At 34.7% G+C, this 20,518-nt stretch overlaps 1 protein-coding gene across 1 annotated transcript; it reads left to right on the top strand.

The window, feature by feature from the left end:
* Positions 1–4,249: 4,249 nt before the first annotated feature.
* Positions 4,250–16,889, top strand: LOC115438205 (non-lysosomal glucosylceramidase-like). Its single transcript, XM_030161645.1, has 3 exons — positions 4,250–4,584; positions 6,588–6,694; positions 16,686–16,889. The coding sequence occupies exons 1-3, from the start codon at positions 4,567–4,569 to the stop codon at positions 16,873–16,875; spliced, it is 315 nt and encodes a 104-aa protein (XP_030017505.1). The 5' UTR covers positions 4,250–4,566; the 3' UTR covers positions 16,876–16,889.
* Positions 16,890–20,518: the final 3,629 nt, after the last annotated feature.

Below are 20,518 nucleotides of genomic sequence, written 5' to 3'. Positions count from 1 at the left end.
CTGACAACAGGCTCCACCCCTGCGCTTATCTATCTAAGAGACTGTCGCCAGCTGAAAGGAACTATGATATTGGAAACCGTGAGTTGTTGGCCATGAAGGTGGCGCTGGAGGAATGGCGCCATTGGTTGGAGGGGACGGACGTGCCGTTTCTCATCTGGACAGACCACAAAAACCTGGAGTACCTGCGCTCAGCTAAACGCCTCAACTCTCGTCAGGCCAGGTGGGCTCTGTTTTTCACTCGTTTTAATTTCACCCTGTCCTACCGTCCTGGCTCTAAGAATGGGAAGCCAGATGCCCTCTCCAGAGTGTTTTCTCCTGACACATCTTTTTCTGAACCTGAGACTATTCTGCCCAGTTCTTGTATGGTGGGGGCTTTTCAGTGGGGTGTTGAGAAGTTGGTCATGGAGGCCCTTAATAATTGTGAAGTTCCGGATGGCGTCCCGCCAGACCGCCTGTTTGTTCCTCCTCACCTCCGTTCCCAGGTTATCCAGTGGGGCCATGCATCTAAGATGGCGTGCCATCCCGGGGTGAAGAGGACCCTGTTTGTGTTGAAACAGCGTTTTTGGTGGTCAGCGATGGAAAAGGACGTTGCTGAATATGTGGCTGCTTGTCCAGTGTGTGCCGCCTGTAAGGTCTTTAATAAGGCTCCCATGGGGGAGTTGCGTCCGTTGCCTGTTCCCAAGAGACCCTGGTCGGACATCGCCCTGGACTTTGTGACTGGTTTGCCCCTGTCTAATGGTAACACGGTGGTACTCACGGTAGTGGACAGATTCTCCAAGATGGTTCATTTTATTCCTCTGCCAAAACTGCCCTCAGCCAAAGAGACAGCAGAGGCGCTGTTGACTCATGTTTTCCGGCTACATGGTTTCCCCAGAGACGTGGTCTCCGATAGGGGGCCTCAGTTCATTGCCAGTTTTGGAAAGCTTTTTGTTCTCTTGTTGGTGCTTCTGTCAGTCTGTCTTCTGGTTTTCACCCGCAGACCAATGGCCAGACGGAGAGGCTTAACCAGGTCCTGGAGGTGGGTCTCCGTGTGCTGGCCTCCCAGAATCCCGCCTCCTGGAGCCGTCATCTGTTGTGGGTGGAGTTCGCTCACAATTCACTGCCCAGTGCGTCTTCTGGGCTTTCGCCATTCCATGTTGTGTATGGTTATCAGCCGCCCTTGTTTCCTTCCTTGGAGAAGGCCCTGGCTCTCATCCACCGATGCAAGAGGACTTGGACTCGAGCTAGACAGGCCCTATTGAAGGCGTCAGGCCGTTACAAGACCTCAGCGGATGCCCATAGAAGTCCTGCTCCTGTTTACCATCCTGACCAGAGGGTTTGGCTGTCTGCAAAACATCTCCCTCTTCGGATAGAGAGTCGCAAGTTGGCACCCAGGTTTGTCGGTCCATTCCCTATCTCGAAAATTATGAATCCTGTTTCTGTTCGCCTAAAGTTACCAAGGTCTATGAGGATCCATCCCACCTTTCACGTCAGCCAAATTAAACCTGTGAAGGAAAGTCGTCTGGTCCCGCCCACCCAACCTCCTCCCCCACCACGGATGATTGACGGGGATCCAGCTTACACGGTCCGGCGTTTGATGGCAGCTCGGCGCCGGGGGAGAGGGTTCCAATATCTTGTGGATTGGGAGGGTTATGGACCTGAGGAGCGTTCCTGGGTGCCAGCGTCCCGCATTCTGGACCCGGACCTGATCCAGCAGTTTCATCGTAGCCATCCTGATGTCCCTGGTCCGTCTGGTGCCGTCCCTAGGAGGGGGGGTACTGTCATACCCGCAGCCAGACGTTAGTCTGGTTTGTCTGTCTTTTATGTTTTGTTTGTCATTTCCTGTTTTATTTTGTTAAGTTTCCCCTCATGTGTCTTGTCTGTCGTCTTTACTTCCTGTTCTCTGTTCTCCCTGACCTCTGACCTGATTACCTGTCTCCGCCCTGATTTGCTCCACCTGTGTCTAGTTGTCTTCCCTCCCTTTTGTGTATTTAAACCCTGTCTCTTCCCCTAGTCAGACGCCAGTTTGTAACTCCTGTAGTTCTTACCAGCGTTTTGACCTCGTTTGTTCGTTTGCCTGCCTGTTTTTGACCTGTTTTGGATTCCTCGGTTTTCTCGTCTTCTGCCTGCTCCCTGTCTGGTTTTTGTCTGCCTCATCTGATACCTGGTTGTGACCTTCTCGCCCTGACTACCGGTACGTGAGTTTTGCCTTGTCCTAATGTCCTGTTGCCCGATCGATTGCCTGCCTGTGCATGACCTGTTTCCGTCCCTGACCTCCCTTTGCTTTTCCCTAGTCGGGAAAGAAACCCCTAACACCGCTCGGGGAGACGGGCTGTCGCCCTCGATCCGGAGGACAAATCAGAGGAGGATATCACCTACCATTATCCTCAAGATTCTGTCACTAATAATATTTTTTCACCTGTGTGTGATTAATAAATATTTTGAATCATACTCTTGGTGTGTAAGTTCTGCATTTGGATTCTGTGTTTGTACTAAAGCCATTACAAGCGGTTCTGGTTTTTAACCAAACTCTAGGCATTACCTCATTGATGCCTAGACAGTTGACTTCATTGATAGATGAGTAATGTCTAAATGCCTCTGGCAGAACTTCCCTTTTTTACCGGTCTTGACCAGTTTTGGGTGCAGAAAATAGCCTATTGTTTATGTCACTTCTCTTTTCTTAACGTTATCAGTTAGCTTCAGCTGCAGATGGCTCGGTGCTGTTTACTTTACTTCTCCTTTTCTGCTGGATTTTGTCCTAACATGCCCCTTCACTGCTTTAACATGTCTCAACTTGTCTCCTCTACACACAGTAGTCACAAATGAATCAACATTCATTTAAACATTCTTTTCTTAGCTATACTTATTGATCACATTACATATATCTCATTTAATGCAATACATCAGTTCAAATCATCTTTTTAATACTAAGCTGTACTTTACATTGGTTAAAATGCTGGGTGTTACACTTCTTTATGAGGCCTTCTGGTGCCTGGTGTGACCTGTGGGGCCCTGACCTCTGCCTAACTTGACAATATATGTGATAAATATTATCGATATGAAAATGAGAAGAAATGCAGACAAATGGGATGGTACCAAGTGAAGGGCCTACTACTAGTAATTGTGTTTTCATATTATTTAGATTACAGTTTAAAATAGTATGATATTGTGTAGTATCCACAAAAAAAAGGACTGTATGAAGCCAAACCTGCCAGCATCGTCTCTACTCTTTTAACTGTATTTCATCCCTCATACAGTCTCTGTGGCGCAATTCGGTTAGCGTGTTCGGCTGTTGCACATCTGAGAACATCAAAGTGCAAACTGTACAAACTGTGCAAAAACAGAAACACTGCACATTTTTCTTTTCCAGTCCAATCCTTGTCCATTCTCCAAACCTAAACCCTAAAATGAGTCCAGAATGCTCCAACGCTAAAACATTAGTTCCACCTGTTTCATGTGCTAACCTGAAGAAAAAATAAACACCTAGGAATGATTCCATGCGCCCCCCGGAAAGCGAAGCAAAAAGCAAAGTGAAGCAAAAAGCAAAAAGTGGGGGGCCCGCCCCACTTTTTGAGAAACACTGTTTTAGCCAACAAGCTAACAGCAGCTAACCCTTCCAGTTAGCAAAGTTCAAGTTGTGTTTTAAAATCTAAAAGATTCTGTTCTTTTTGAAAACATTCTTGGCTTCTGCTGAAATGTGTATTCAGTTCAGAGAATGTGGCTTTTTATGTATGTCATTGGCATCTTATACTAGATTGTATTTACAAAACAAAACAGAAAAGTGCAAATATTTCGTAAGAATTTATTTGAACCTTATATTTATTTAATTATTCATACTGACAAATGGAATTAAACCAGCCACGTGCTAATGACCCTGAAAATGTCTGTGAATAAATTTGCATTATTTGGCAGAGTTGATTTTGGCAGAACGCTAGCTTTTTATTTATGTATTTATTTTTACTGACTGATGGCGCCACCTGCTGTTGTGGAAGCAAATTACCGAGGATGTTTTAGTGAAGAGGGTATTCTGTGCCCAGCCATGTGTCCTTATTATTTGTCTTTTATAGGATATGTTTTTTTGTAGTTGTTTGTATAGCATGATGTTTTAGAAATACACTCAGTTTTATTTAGGAATTTGGTCGGAATTTAGCTACGTAATGGGTGACTGTATTTAAAGCATATACAAGTGGTTGTTTCGCAATATAGTCATATGATGAATACAGAAACCAGACACCTTACACCTTGTGGTTGCTTACTATTTTCCTCGTAGCGACAGCGTAATAGAACATTTCTGTTTAATGCAACATAGGATTCGATTTGTAAAGTTGCTTGAGACAGATAATTGCAGATTGAAAACATGTTATGTTGTCATCACACAGTAATGCTCTTGGGCATGACTGATGAATCCTGACATTATTCTAACTGTGGTTGTGTACGATAACCCTGTCCCCAGATGATGAGCCGTGGCAGAGGGTCAATGCCTACCTCATCCATGACACTGCAGACTGGAAGGACCTGAACCTCAAGTTTGTCCTGCAGGTTTACAGAGACTTCCATCTCACACAGGACAGGCAGTATTTACAGGACATGTGGCCAATCTGCCAGGTAACTGAGGACGTATTTGTATCTGATATGGAAAAGATATGGGCTGAGTCATTAGGGCTGCAGGATTCTGCTGGGTTTCTGGAAATTGGCTCGAGAGTCTGGTTTTGACCAACTATATGTAAAGTGGCACGAGATAACTTTTGTTATGATTTGGTGCTATATAAATGAAATTTGATTGATTGATTGATTGAGTGATATTGCCAAAAATTCTCAAAATATTTAGGCAGAAGCACAATATATGTGGTGATATATTTTCTAAAGTGGTTTACATTTTCCTTTGTAAGCCTAACTGACATTGCATTTTTATTATTATTATTATTATTAGCAGTAGTAGTAGTAGTGTCATTATTATTAGTAGTAGTATCATTATTATTATTATTATTAGTAGTAGTAGTAGTAGTAGTAGTGTCATTATTATTATTTTTATTATTATTATTAGTACTAGTAGTAGTAGTAGTAGTAGTATTACCATTATTATTATTATTATTATTATTATTATTATTATTATTATTATTATTATTATTATTATTATTATTATTATTATTATTATTATTAATAGTAGTAGTATCATTATTATTATTATTGTTATTATTATTAGCAGTAGTAGTAGTAGTATCATTATTATTATTAGTAGTAGTAGTAGTATCATTATTATTATTAGTAGTAGTAGTATCATTATTATTATTATTATTATTATTATTATTATTATTATTATTATTATTATTATTATTATTATTATTAGTACTAGTAGTAGTAGTAGTAGTAGTAGTAGTATCATTATTAATATTATTATTATTATTATTATTATTATTAGCAGTAGTAGTAGTAGTAGTAGTATCATTATTATTAGTAGTAGTAGTAGTATCATTATTATTATTATTATTATTATTATTAGTAGTAGTAGTAGTAGTAGTAGTAGTAGTAGTAGTAGTATCATTATTATTATTATTATTAGTACTAGTAGTAGTAGTATTACCATTATTATTATTATTATTATTATTATTATTATTATTATTATTATTATTATTATTATTAGTACTAGTAGTAGTAGTATTACCATTATTATTATTATTATTATTATTATTATTATTATTATTAATAGTAGTAGTATCATTATTATTATTAGTAGTAGTAGTAGTAGTAGTAGTAGTAGTATCATTATTATTTTCATTATTAGTAGTAGTAGTATTTATGCAACACAAACACTACAATAATCTGTGATCTAAGGCTCACTATAATCCAGATTTACCTTCATTCTTGATCTATTTAAGATGAACCACTAACTGTTAAGAGGGATGTCTTAATATGCCGCCATCATAAAAAAAAATTCTATGAAGAGTTGTGATACATGCGGTACATTGTAGATCCTGTCCAGCCTTAACCCATAAAGACCCAGTGCTACTTTTATAGCTGTTCCAAAATATATTTTTTTCTATATTTAATTTTTCTTAAGTGATTTATCACGATTTATTATAATATTATTCGCTGCATTTTGCGTTTTTTTTTTTTTTTCAGTGCAAAGGATGTATTTTCCTATATTTAATTTATTGATCATGTAGATGTTCTTTAAAGATCAGATTAAAGTTAAGGGTCATTATGTCAGAAACTGCAGAAAAAGTGATTGTTTCAGTAAAATATATCATTAAATGAACATAAACCACGTGTGTCTATCCGTTATTGATCCAACTCCATGGGTTTTACTGGTGAATCAATGTTGTAGATGATTGCGGTGTTTCCACGGTAACTACGGAGCCTCTGAACGTCCAAATGGGTCACATCTGATGACCATGAAAAGATGACAAACTGTATTTTACACAAATTATTTACATGTATTGATAGGATTAGTGGATAAACAAGTATTAAACAGTTTAGGTCAGTAGATGCTTTCAGTCACCAGTGGATGTTTGGGTCTTCATGGGTTAAATATAATATAAGATATCTGCTGTTTGGGTTGCACTGTCACAAACATGTTCCGTTCATCTCTGTGGTTCTCGGTTTGGCAGGCGGTGATGGAGTCGGAGATGAAGTTCGACCTGGATGGAGACGGACTCATTGAGAACTCTGGATATGCAGACCAGACTTATGATGGATGGACAGTGACTGGACCAAGGTGAGGGTGGAAGAATGACACGGTGGAAAAATGTAATTTATATTATAGTGTCCATGAAGTCTACTGATTATTGCAGAAGAATGCAAAAATATCCAGATATATTTAAATATAATTACAATTCCCCATTTAATTTTACATCATATTAGGAATTATGGATTTGTTTTGATTAACCCATAAAGACCCAAACAGCCACTGGCAACCAAAATCATCTACTGATGTCAACTGTTGAATAACTTCTGAAGATAGATAGATAGATAGATAGATAGATAGATAGATAGATAGATAGATAGATAGATAGATAGATAGATAGATAGATAGATAGATAGATAGATAGATAGATAGATAGATAGATAGATAGATAGATAGATAGATAGATAGATAGATAGATAGATAGATAGATAGATAGATAGATAGATAGATAGATAGATAGATAGATAGATAGATAGATAGATAGATAGATAGATAGATAGATAGATAGATAGATATTTTATTAATACCAAGGGAAATGTAAGTATTCAGGATCTTTGCATACAGCATAAGGTTAGTAACCAGATTAACACTGACATTAAGGTTAGTATATACTCTCAGAAAACATGCTAAAAAACTTAGTCTAAAAAACTTCCTGTGTAATACTGTAAACCAAACACTTCTAATTCAAAAATCTGTAGAAAACTAAATGTATAGTCAGTGTACAGTATTTACACATTTCAGGGCACAGTGATTTAAAGTGAAAACAGTGATTTAAAGTAGAGCTGCAACCGATTAATCGCTTCAAACTGATCCAAAAAAAATCATTCAACCACAATTCTCCTGAATCAGAGCTTTGTTTCCTTCATTTCTCTGCTGTTAAACATTGGTTCCACTGTTGTGTTTCACACGGATGCTTATTGTGACGCACAAAGAAGCTTCAATTCAGGAAAACTGCAATAGAATATGTTTCCCTTCAATTAATTCGAGTTGATTAATCGAATCGTGAATTTTTGCATTCGCTTCAAGCACCTAATCGATTAATCGGTTGCAGCTCTAATTTAACCCTTTCATGCACACTGGTCACTACAGCGGACAGCTATTCTACAGCTGTTCTCTTGTATACATGGATTTTGTTGTTCTTTTCGTTGTTGTTGTTTTGTTTTTTTTACACATATCTTTATTAAAGTTTTAATACACTACATATCTTTTCTGGCATGAATTGGTAACATTATGTAGATCTCTCCTGAGCATAATCACAAGCCACACCATAGGCAAACGTACATGGGGATAGGCAGGCTCACGTACCGATAGTCCAGGCAGGGGTCGAAACCAGGATAGGGCACCGAGGCCGATAAACAGACAGGGGTCAGGCGAATTCTCAGGTGTGATAGACGAACCAGGTCGAAGACAGACGAGCAGGCAGACGAGGGACAGGCAGAGACGGTGGTCAAAGGGCAAAACGGGTCACAACAGGCAGGCTAACAAACAGGACCCAAAAAACGCTGGTAAGTTAACACACCAAAAGGAGGAAAACGAACTGGCAATGAACAGGGGAGAACACAGGGTTTAAATACACAAGAGGGCGGGAAGACAATTGGACACAGGTGGAGACAATCAGGGAGGAGTCAGGTAATCAGGGAAAAGGTGAACACAAAAAGGAAGTAAAGACACCAGACAAGACACATGAGGGAAACTTAACAAAATAAAACAGGAAACGACACACAAGACAGACAAAACAAGTAGAAGTCCGGGGACTGATATGACAGAAACCTCTTATGTCCAAATCGGTTATTTTTCAGAAGTAAATGAATGGAGTTGAGAAATGTAGTCATAAGCCTTTTTCAACACTTTTCATGAGTTAAATATTTCTAAAACCATCAGGCCAACATGAAGACTGACCCATAGAATCATTTTATGACCAAAATGACTTTTGATGCTCCAATAATTTTTTCTGTGACTATCTGTTTGTGACTGTATTGCTGTTGTCCTCCTCAGGGTATGTTGATCGAAGGCCTGCGTACGGCTGAAGGCTGTTACCGGACTGTGTGGGAACAGCTGGGCATGGCCTTCCAGACTCCTGAGGCCTACTGTGAGAAGAGCATCTACCGCTCTCTGGCCTACATGAGGCCGCTGAGCATCTGGGCCATGCAGCTGGCCCTGAACGCCTCACAGAGGGACCAGACCACTTTGGCTTCAACTGGAACCACAGACCAGGACCAGGCAGTACAAGCTCAGAAAGAAGACCAGAGCTAGGACCGGAGCCACCTGACAGACTGTCTATCCTGTGCTGCTTTATCTGATCGACTGAAGACTTTTCCACATTTTCTGTTGTTTGACAGAGTTGTGGTGGTTGGAGAAGAACTCCTGTAGATCATAATGTTGTCAGATGATGGGTCTGAAGAGCAAACGCTCCTGATTTACAACATTAGTCGCTTTTCCATTGGACGTCTGCACGAAACTTTACCGATATTTATTAAGTGTGGAAAAAACAAAAGTGTGTAATGTCGATTTTTCCATTAAATCACAAATGCGATGATTTGTTTATTTATTATCGCCAGATGACACAAGAAGTCATTCCATAAACATGGCGATGAACGTAAATATCATGTTGATTTACAGATATATTCATCATTATTATTACTAGCTGCATTGTACCCGTGGTGCCATTGTACGATAGCGCCCTCCTGTGGTGCAACAGCTGTATTGCACCAGTACGCCCTCCTGTGCTGCAACATCGGGACACGTATCGCACACAGAACGTCCGTTATAGTAGGATTATATATTACCCCTCTGTCCTGTACTAAATTAAAAAATGATTGGGTTTCCTGGTACGTCCACATGTTTCTTTTAAAACTCGTCTTCTTCGCTTGTTATAACGTCTGTCAACATCCGGCTTTTTTTTATTCATGCCACTCTAGTTGCGGAAAAATGTCTTTCCATTGCAGTTTTGTGCGATATACCATTTGCGCTACGCCTGAAAAAACATCTCTTGCCAGAGCAAAAACTTTGGCGAAGTTGTCGTTTTTCCATTCAATCACAAATGCGATGATTTGTTTATTTATAATCGCGAGATGACATGAGAAGTCATTCCATAAACATGGCGACGAACATAAATATGGTGTTGATTTACAGATATATTCATTATTATTATTATATTTTACCCCTCTATCTCGTACTAAATTAAAAAATTATTTGGTTTCCTGGTATGTCCACATGTTTCTTTTAAAACTCGTCTTCACTTGTAACGTCCGTCAACATCCGGCTTTTTTATTCACGCGACTCTAGTTGTGGAAAAAGGTCTTTCCATTGCAGTTTTGTGCAATGTAGCATTTGTGCTACGCCTGAAAAACCACGTCTTGCCAGCGCAAAAACTTTGGCAAAGTTGTCGTTTTTCCATCAGGCAAACATTTATGCGCAGGTTATATTCACACAATTTGAGGGTCAATGGAAAAGCGACTATTTTCAAGTGTCCGGTTATAGTCGGACAATGAAAAATCAGTTATAAAATCTAATTTTGGTTGCAGCAGATGTTGCACATTCAAAGCACTACATCATTTCAGTCGGTTCAGATTCATGTTTACTTGGAAGTGTTTCTCTGGAGCTGCTGTCAGTACCGTCTATGTCTGATTATTTAAACCGGACCTGTGAGTGATCCCAGATCTGAATGATTACTGGACTACACCCATAAACAGCAGCAGTGAAAGTCATTCTAAAGGTTCTAGAAAGACATGAATGCAGTGAAAGTGATAGCATATGATGATAAGTAGGTTTGGGAATGACCTCTGACGATCTGTTTCTTTTGTAATAGCATGTGCCTTGTTGCCTGTTGACCTGCATCTAGACTGTATTGATGAACTGAATAGTTATGTTTTATAAACACCGATGATTACGACAATCCTGCAAAAAAAATCAGAGGACAATGCATGTTCTGTGCTCATTTCTTATTAAATGCTGTATTTATGTGATGAAATGTCAAATATTTAGCTGATGGTCTTCACCCACAGGTGTCAAACATGCGGCCCGGGGCCAAATCCGGCCGGCCAAAGGGTCCGGTCCGGCCCTTGGAATTCAGATGCAAAAAATTTAGATGCAAAAAAATTCAGATCACACATCCGGGACACCAAGGATAAGTAATGGATTCTATCTCAAGTCCAAACGACTGCCAGCCAATCAAGGTATGTTAGGTTGGTCATGTGATGCCGATGCTGACCTGGACGTGTGATCTGAATTTTTTTCATCTTAAGTTCTTCTAAATTTATGAACATAGTTGAATTCAGAGACAAAAAAATTCAAATACTTAATTTCAGTGCAAAAAAAAATTCAGATACTTAATTTCAGTGCAAAAAATATTCAGATACTTAATTTCAGTGAAAAAAAAAATTCAGATACTTAATTTCAGTGCAAAAAAATATTCAGATACTTAATTTTGGTGCAAAAAAATGTTCAGATACTTAATTTCAGTGAAAAATAATATTCAGATACTTAATTTCAGTGCAAAAAAAATATTCAGATACTTAATTTCAGTGAAAATAAAATATTCAGATACTCAATTTCAGTGAAAAATAATATTCAGATACATAATTTCAGTGCAAAAAAAATATTCAGATACTTAATTTCAGTGAAAGAAAAAATTCAGATACTTAATTTCAGTGAAAAAAAAATATTCAGATAGTTAATTTCAGTGAAAAAAAAATCAGATACTTAATTTCAGTGAAAAAACAAATTCAGATAATTTAAGTGCAAAAAACATTCAGATAATTTCAGTGGAAAAAAAATTCAGATACTTCATTTCAGTGCAAAAAATTCAGATACTTAATTTAAGTGCAAAAAAAATTTCAGATACTTAATTTAAGTGCAAAAAAATTCAGATAATTTAAGTGCAAAAAAAAAATTCAGATACTTAATTTAAATGCAAAAAAAAATTCAGATACTTAATTTCAGTGCAAAAAAAACTTCAGATAATTTAAGTGCAAAAAAAATTCAGATACTTAAGTTCAGTGCAAAAAAATTCAGATACTTAATTTAAGTGCAAAAAAAATTCAGATAATTTAAGTGCAAAAAACATTCAGATAATTTCAGTGGAAAAAAAATTCAGATACTTAATTTCAGAGCATTAAAAATTCAGATACTTAATTTCAGTGCAAAAAACATTCAGATGCTTAATTTCAGTGAAAAAAAAAAAAATTCAGATACTTAATTTTGGTGCAAAAAAATATTCAGATACTTAATTTCAGTGAAAAAATAAATTCAGATACTTAATTTTGGTGCAAAAAAATATTCAGATACTTAATTTTGGTGCAAAAAAATATTCAGATACTTAATTTCAGTGAAAAAATAAATTCAGATACTTAATTTTGGTGCAAAAAAATATTCAGATACTTAATTTCAGTGAAAAAAAATATTCAGATACTTAATTTCAGTGAAAAAAAAAATTCAGATACCTAATTTCAGTGCTAAAAACTATTCAGATACTTAATTTTGGTGCAAAAAAAATATTCAGATACTTAATTTCAGTGAAAAAAAAAAAATTCAGACACTTAATTTGAGTGAAAAAAAAATTCAGATACCTAATTTCAGTGCTAAAAACTATTCAGATACTTAATTTCAGTGCAAAAAAAATTCAGATGCTTAATTTCAGTGAAAAAAAAAATTCAGATACTTAATTTCATTTCAAAAAAATATTCAGATACTTAATTTCAGTGCAAAAAATATTCAGATACTTAATTTCAGTAAAAAAAAAATTCAGATTCTTAATTTCAGTGAAAAAAAAAAAATTCAGATACTTAATTTCAGTGCAAAAAAAATATTCAGATACTTAATTTTGGTGCAAAAAAATATTCAAATACTTAATTTCAGTGAAAAAAAAAATTCAGATACTTAATTTCAGTGAAAAAAAATATTCAGATACTTAATTTCAGTGAAAAAAATATTCAGATACTTAATTTCAGTGAAAAAAAAAATACAGATACTTAATTTCAGTGCAAAAAAATATTCAGATACTTAATTTTGGTGAAAAAAAAATATTCAGATACTTAATTTCAGTGAAAAAAATATTCAGATACTTAATTTCAGTAAAAAAAATATTCAGATACTTAATTTCATTGAAAAAAATATTCAGATACTTAATTTCAGTGAAAAAAGAAAATGCAAATACTTCATTTCAGTGAAAAAAATATTCAGATACTTAATTTGAGTGAATAAAAAAAAATTCAGATACTTAATTTCATTGAAAAAAAAAATTCAGATACTTAATTTCAGTGAAAAAAATATTCAGATACTTAATTTCAGTGAAAAAAGAAAATGCAAATACTTCATTTCAGTGAAAAAAATATTCAGATACTTAATTTGAGTGAATAAAAAAAAATTCAGATACTTAATTTCATTGAAAAAAAAATTCAGATACTTAATTTCAGTGAAAAAAATATTCAGATACTTAATTTCAGTGAAAAAAAAATTCAGATATTTAATTTCAGTGAAAAAAAAAAATCAGATACTTAATTTGAGTGAAAAAAAAAATTCAGATACTTAATTTTGGTGCGAAAAAAAAAATTCAGATACTTAATTTTGATGCAAAAAAAAATTATGATACTTAATTTTGGTGCAAAAAAAAATTCAGATGCTTAATGTCGTGCAAAAAAATATTCAAATACTTAATTTCAGTGCAAAAAACATTCAGATACTTAATTTCAGTGAAAAAAAAATTCAGATACTTAATTTAAGTGCAAAAAAATATTCAGATACTTAATTTCAGTGAAAAAATATTCAGATACTTGATTTCAGTGAAAAAAAAAAAAAATTCAGACACTTAATTTGAGTGAAAAAAAAATATTCAGATACTTAATGTCAGTGCAAAAAAATATTCAAATACTTAATTTAAGTGAAAAAAATATTCAGATACTTAAGTTCAGTGCAAAAAACATTCAGATACTTAATTTCAGTGAAAATAAAATATTCAGATAGTTAATTTCAGTGAAAAAAAAAATTCAGATACTTAATTTCAGTGAAAAAAAAAATTCAGATACTTAATTTCAGTGAAAAAAATATTCAGATACTTAATTTCAGTGCAAAAAAATATTCAAATACTTAATTTCAGTGCAAAAAATATTCAGATGCTTAATTTCGTGCAAAAAACATTCAGATACTTAATTTCAGTGCAAAAAAATATTCAGATACTTAATTTCAGTAAAAAAAATATTCAGATACTTAATTTCAGTGAAAAAAAAAAAATTCAGACACTTAATTTGAGTGAAAAGAAAAATTCAGATATTTAATTTCAGAGCATAAAAAATTCAGACACTTAATTTCAGTGAAAAAAAAATTCAGATACTTAATTTCAGTGAAAAAAAAAAATTCAGATACTTAATTTCAGTGAAAAAAAAAATTCAGATACTTAATGTCAGTGCAAAAAAATATTCAAATACTTAATTTCAGTGCAAAAAAATATTCAAATAATTAATTTCAGTGCAAAAAATATTAAGATACTTAATTTCAGTGCAAAAAATATTAAGATACTTAATTTCAGTGAAAAAAAAATTCAGATACTTAATTTCAGTGCAAAAAAAATTCAGATACTTAATTTGAGTGAAAATAAAAAAATTCAGATACTTAATTTCATTGCAAAAAAATATTCAGATACTTAATTTCAGTGCAAAAAACATTCAGATGCATAATTTCAGTGGAAAAAAAAAACTTCAGATACTTAATGTCAGTGCAAAAAATATTCAAATACTTAATTTCAGTGCAAAAAATATTCAGATACTTAATTTCAGTGCAAAAAAAATTCAGATACTTAATTTGAGTGAAAATAAAAAAATTCAGATACTTAATTTCATTGCAAAAAAATATTCAGATGCATAATTTCAGTAAAAAAAAAAAACTTCAGATACTTAATGTCAGTGCAAAAAATATTCAGATACTTAATTTCAGTGAAAAAAAATATTCAGATACTTAATTTCAGTGAAAAAAAATTATTCAGATACTTAATTTCAGTGAAAAAAAAAATTCAGATACATAATTTTTGTGTAAAAAAATATTCAGATACTTAATTTCAGTGAAAAAAAAAATTCAAATACTTAATTTCAGTGCTAAAAACTATTCAGATACTTAATTTTGGTGCAAAAAAAATATTCAGATACTTAATTTCAGTGAAAAAAATATTCAGATACTTAATTTCAATGAAAAAAAAAAAAAATTCAGACACTCAATTTGAGTGAAAAGAAAAATTCAGATACTGAATTTCAGAGCATAAAAAATTCAGATACTTAATTTCAGTGAAAAAAATATTCAGATACTTAATTTGAGTGAAAAAAAAAATTCAGATACTTAATTTCATTGCAAAAAAATATTCAAATGCATAATTTCAGTGAAAAAAATATTCAGATACTTAATGTCAGTGCAAAAAATAATCAGATACTTAATTTCAGTGCAAAAAATATTCAGATACTTAATTTCAGTGAAAAAAAAACAATTCAGATACTTAATTTCAGTGAAAGAAAAAATTCAGATACTTAATTTCAGTGAAAAAAATATTCAGATACTTAGTTTGAGTGAAAAAAAAAATTCAGATACTTAATTTCAGTGCACAAAAATATTCAGATACTTAATTTTGTTGGAAAAAAAATTCAGTGCTAGAAATTCAATAGCATTTCTAATTCAAAGTCTGATGAAACAGATTTCCTTCCATACACTTTCTAATGATGGGCTTAAATAAATATTTGTTTGCTTGAAAAATTAAACACATGGTGTCCAGCTGAGTGGACATTTTTGTAACTCCATGAAAAATAGATTGCTAAAACAATTTGACTTGCATTGTTTTTTTGAGACCTAAAGAGGATTAAAATGACTGAAGAAAAAACTGTGGACTAATATTGTCGTAATTCATGCATGAAAGGGTTAAAGCTGAGAGTAAAGTTGAGTTTTATTGTATGAAAAGAGAGAAAACGGAGTTTTTCAGTGAACTAGATGATTAGCTGCAGCACACAGACCAGTGGGAGACGTGATGAATTGTTTCCAGTGTTTGTCGCTATGGAAACCGAGGAAAGTGGGCGGGGCCTGTGACCTCGTACCGTCTGCACGAGCTGTGGGTGATTGACATTTGAAGAGCAGAGCTGTGTCAGTCTGCAACAGAGATTTAAGGACATTGATCTGAAAAAGTGAGCTGAAAGTGTCGAGAATGGGGCAAAAACACGGATCACGTGTCAACAAAGTATCAGAAGGTGGATTAAAAAAAACTGTTTGCACCCAATGTGGGGCTCGAACCAGCAACCTTGAGATTATGAGTCTGATTCTCTACCGACTGAGCTAGCCGGGCTGACGTCATATGGAACGGAACACTGCCATTTAAAGGAAAACCTCAATTGGTTCTGCGCAGCACCGGAAGTAATTTCATGAGAATTCCGTACGGCCATATATGGGCATGTGTGTCTCTGTGGCGCAGTTCGGCTGTTAACTGAAAGGTTGGTGGTTCGAACTCACCCAGGGACGACTGCTTTGTTTATACTAATGTTTTGTTAAAGCTATACCTACCGATGTGGCATTTTTCACAGCACTTAGTAAAAGTTTGAACATGAAAAACCCACCTCCCTCCAAATGTTCATGCCCAACGTGGGGCTCGAACCAGCAACCTTGAGATTATGAGTCTGATTCTCTACCGACTGAGCTAACCAGAATGACGTCACATGGAACGGAACACTACTATTTAACGGAAAACCTCAATGTGTATTTGTGTATATATATATATATATTTTTTTTTTTATATATATTATTATTATTATTTATATATATTATTTGATTTCTTTCTTGGGAAATATGTCTATTAATGTGTTAAAGTATACCCTCAGTACATTCTAAACTGAAGTACTATGGTTTGGACACAATACCAGATGACAACAAACCTGGGAGTTTGTGATGCAATAAGGTCTCTATTCACAAACAATTCCTACTGATTTTTACTTCTAGGTCTATGTAATCCAAATGATCATCATTTTCACTCTTTTTTTTATTCCTTTTTGTATTTCTGCAGTGCTTATTGTGGTGGGCTGTGGCTGGCGTCGCTGTGTGTGATGTGTAAGATGGCCATCCTGTTGGACAATAAGGAGATGTACCAGCTCTACAGAAGCACACTGGACAAAGGCAGCACTGCATTCGACAAACTGTTGTGGAACGGTAAGAAGTTTGTGTTCACTGTGGATGTCCACACACACTCTATTTGACTATTCCCACATATGCTCAGAGCGTCACGACCAAAACAAAGATTTTTTTTTTTCTCTCTCTTCTTCTCTTGTGTCTTGTCCACATGTAGATGCTGTTTTAGGTCTTTCCATTGCAGTTTTGTGCAATGTAGCATTTGTGCTACGCCTGAAAAACCACGTCTTGCCAGTGCAAAAACTTTGGCAAAGTTGTCGTTTTTCCATCAGGCAAATATTTATGCGCAGGTTATATTCACACAATTTGAGGGTCAATGGAAAAGCGACTATTTTCAAGTGTCCGGTTATAGTCGGACAATGAAAAATCAGTTGTAAAATCTAATTTTGGTTGCAGCAGATGTTGCACATTCAAAGCACTACATCATTTCAGTCGGTTCAGATTCATGTTTACTTGGAAGTGTTTCTCTGGAGCTGCTGTCAGTACCGTCTATGTCTGATTATTTTAAACCGGACCTGTGAGTGATCCCAGATCTGAATGATTACTGGACTACACCCATAAACAGCAGCAGTGAAAGTCATTCTAAAGGTTCTAGAAAGACATGAATGCAGTGAAAGTGATAGCATATGATGATAAGTAGGTTTGGGAATGACCTCTGACGATCTGTTTCTTTTGTAATAGCATGTGCCTTGTTGCCTGTTGACCTGCATCTAGACTGTATTGATGAACTGAATAGTTATGTTTTATAAACACCGATGATTACGACAATCCTGCAAAATAAATCAGAGGACAATGCATGTTCTGTGCTCATTTCTTATTAAATGCTGTATTTATGTGATGAAATGTCAAATATTTAGCTGATGGTCTTCACCCACAGGTGTCAAACATGCGGCCCGGGGCCAAATCCGGCCCGCCAAAGGGTCCGGTCCGGCCCTTAGAATTCAGATGCAAAAAATTTAGATGCAAAAAATTCAGATCACACATCCGGGACACCAAGGATAAGTAATGGATTCTATCTCAAGTCCAAACGACAGCCAGCCAATCAAGGTATGTTAGGTTGGTCATGTGATGCCGATGCTGACCTGGACGTGTGATCTGAATTTTTTGCATCTTAAGTTCTTCTAAATTTATGAACATAGTTGAATTCAGAGACAAAAAAATTCAAATACTTAATTTCAGTGCAAAAAAAAAATCAGATACTTAATTTCAGTGAAAAAAATATTCAGATACTTAATTTTAGTGAAAATATTCAGATACTTTATTTCGGTGAGAAAAAAAAAAATTCAGATACTTAATTTCAGTGAAAAAAATATTCAGATACTTAATTTCAGTGAAAAAAAAAAAATTCAGACACTTAATTTGAGTGAAAAAAAAAATTGAGACACTTAATTTCAGCGAAAAAAAAAAATTCAGATACTTAATGTCAGTGCAAAAAAATATTCAAATACTTAATTTCAGTGCAAAAAATATTCAGATACTTAATTTCAGTGAAAATAAAATATTCAGATACTTAATTTCAGTGAAAAAAATATTCAGATACTTAATTTCAGTGCAAAAAAAAATTCAGATACTTAATTTCAGTGAAAAAAATATTCAGATACTTAATTTCAGTTAAAAAAACATTCACATGCTTAATTTCAGTGAAAAAAATATTCAGATACTTAATTTCAGTGAAAAAAATATTCAGATACTTAATTTCAGTGAAAAAAATATTCAGATGCTTAATTTCGTGCAAAAAACATTCAGATACTTAATTTCAGTGAAAAAAATATTCAGATTCTTAATTTCGTGCAAAAAATATTCAGATACTTAATTTCAGTGAAAAAAATATTCAGATACTTAATTTCAGTTAAAAAAACATTCACATGCTTAATTTCAGTGAAAAAAAATATTCAGATACTTAATTTCAGTGAAAAAAATTAATTCAGATACTTAATTTAAGTGGAAAAAAAAAACTTCAGATACTTAATTTCAGAGCATAAAAAATTCAGATACTTAATTTCAGTGAAAAAAATATTCAGATACTTAATTTCAGTGAAAAAAATATTCAGATGCTTAATTTTAGTGAAAATATTCAGATACTTTATTTCGGTGAAAAAAAAAAATTCAGATACTTAATTTCAGTGAAAAAAATATTCAGATACTTAATTTCAGTGAAAAAAAAAAAAATTCAGACACTTAATTTGAGTGAAAAAAAAAATTGAGACACTTAATTTCAGCGAAAAAAAAAAAATTCAGATACTTAATGTCAGTGCAAAAAAATATTCAAATACTTAATTTCAGTGCAAAAAATATTCAGATACTTAAATTCAGTGAAAATAAAATATTCAGATACTTAATTTCAGTGAAAAAAATATTCAGATACTTAATTTCGTGCAAAAAATATTCAGATACTTAATTTCAGTGGAAAAAAAAATTCAGATACTTAATTTCAGTGCAAAAAAATATTCAGATACTTAATTTCAGTGCAAAAAAATATTCAGATACTTAATTTCAGTGAAAAAAATATTCAGATACTTAATTTCAGTGAAAAAAAAAAATTAATCTGTATTTTCACATTTACAGTGAGACCTGGAGGGGGGTGATGGGGAGGAACGGCCTCCCTGATCTGAACCCGAGCGGTGTTTTGTTATTGGACTTCTGTGCTAGTCACAGTTTGTCCATAACAAACACCATGTTCCAACACAGGGATGTCCATAAGTGCACTTGGCACCAGGACACCCTAGGCCGGAGGTCGATGATCGACTTCGTTGTCGTATCATCAGACCTCCGACCGCGTGTTTTGGACACTCGGGTGAAGAGAGGGGCAGAGCTGTCAACCGATCACCACCTGGTGGTGAGTTGGATCCGCTGGCGAAGGAGGAAACCGGACCGACTCGGCAGGCCCAAACGTGTTGTGAGGGTCTGTTGGGAACGTCTGGCAGAGCCCGATGTCAGTGCGGTCTTCAACTCCCACCTCCGGGAGAGCTTCTCCCAGATCCCGGGGGAGGCTGGGGACATTGAGTCCGAGTGGACTATGTTCTCCACCTCCATTGTTGAAGCGGCTGCTCGGAGCTGTGGTCGCAAGGTCTCCGGTGCCTGTCGTGGCGGCAATCCCCGAACCCGGTGGTGGACCCCGGAAGTAAGGGATGCTGTCAAGCTGAAGAAGGAGTCTTATCGAGCCTTGTTGGCCCGTGGGACTCCCGAGGCAGCTGATGAGTACCGGAAGGCCAAGCGAGCTGCAGCCCGAGCAGTTGTGGAGCGGTTTTTTTCACTGAAATTAAGTATCTGAATATTTTTTTGCACCAAAATTAAGTATCTGAATAGTTTTTAGCACTGAAATTAAGTATCTGAATATTTTTTTGCACCAAAATTAAGTATCTGAATATTTTTTTGCACTGAAATTAAGTATCTGAATGTTTTTTTTCACTGAAATTAAGTATCTGAATGTTTTTTTTTCACTGAAATTAAGTATCTGAATATTTTTTTGCATTGAAATTAAGTATCTGAATTTTTTTTTTCACTCAAATTAAGTATCTGAATATTTTTTTCACTCAAATTAAGTATCTGAATATTTTTTTGCATTGAAATTAAGTATCTGAATGTTTTTTGCACGAAATTAAGCATCTGAATATTTTTTGAACTGAAATTAAGTATTTGAATATTTTGTTGCACTGAAATTAAGTACCTGAATTTTTCTTTTTCACTGAAATTAAGTATCTGAATTTTTTT

The sequence above is a fragment of the Sphaeramia orbicularis genome, chromosome 18 (genome assembly GCF_902148855.1).
Source record: "Sphaeramia orbicularis chromosome 18, fSphaOr1.1, whole genome shotgun sequence".
In the NCBI taxonomy this organism is placed as follows: Eukaryota; Metazoa; Chordata; class Actinopteri; order Kurtiformes; family Apogonidae; genus Sphaeramia; species Sphaeramia orbicularis.
The sequence above is the reverse complement of the archived record's forward strand: the minus strand, read 5'-3'. Positions and strand labels throughout refer to the sequence as shown.

What these genes read in the sequence shown, in the direction of transcription:
- LOC115438205 (XM_030161645.1), top strand. An exon ending in TGGACAGTGACTGGACCAAG is followed by an intron (nt 6,695 to 16,685) that starts GTGAGGGTGGAA and finishes GTATTTCTGCAG; the next exon opens with TGCTTATTGTGGTGGGCTGT.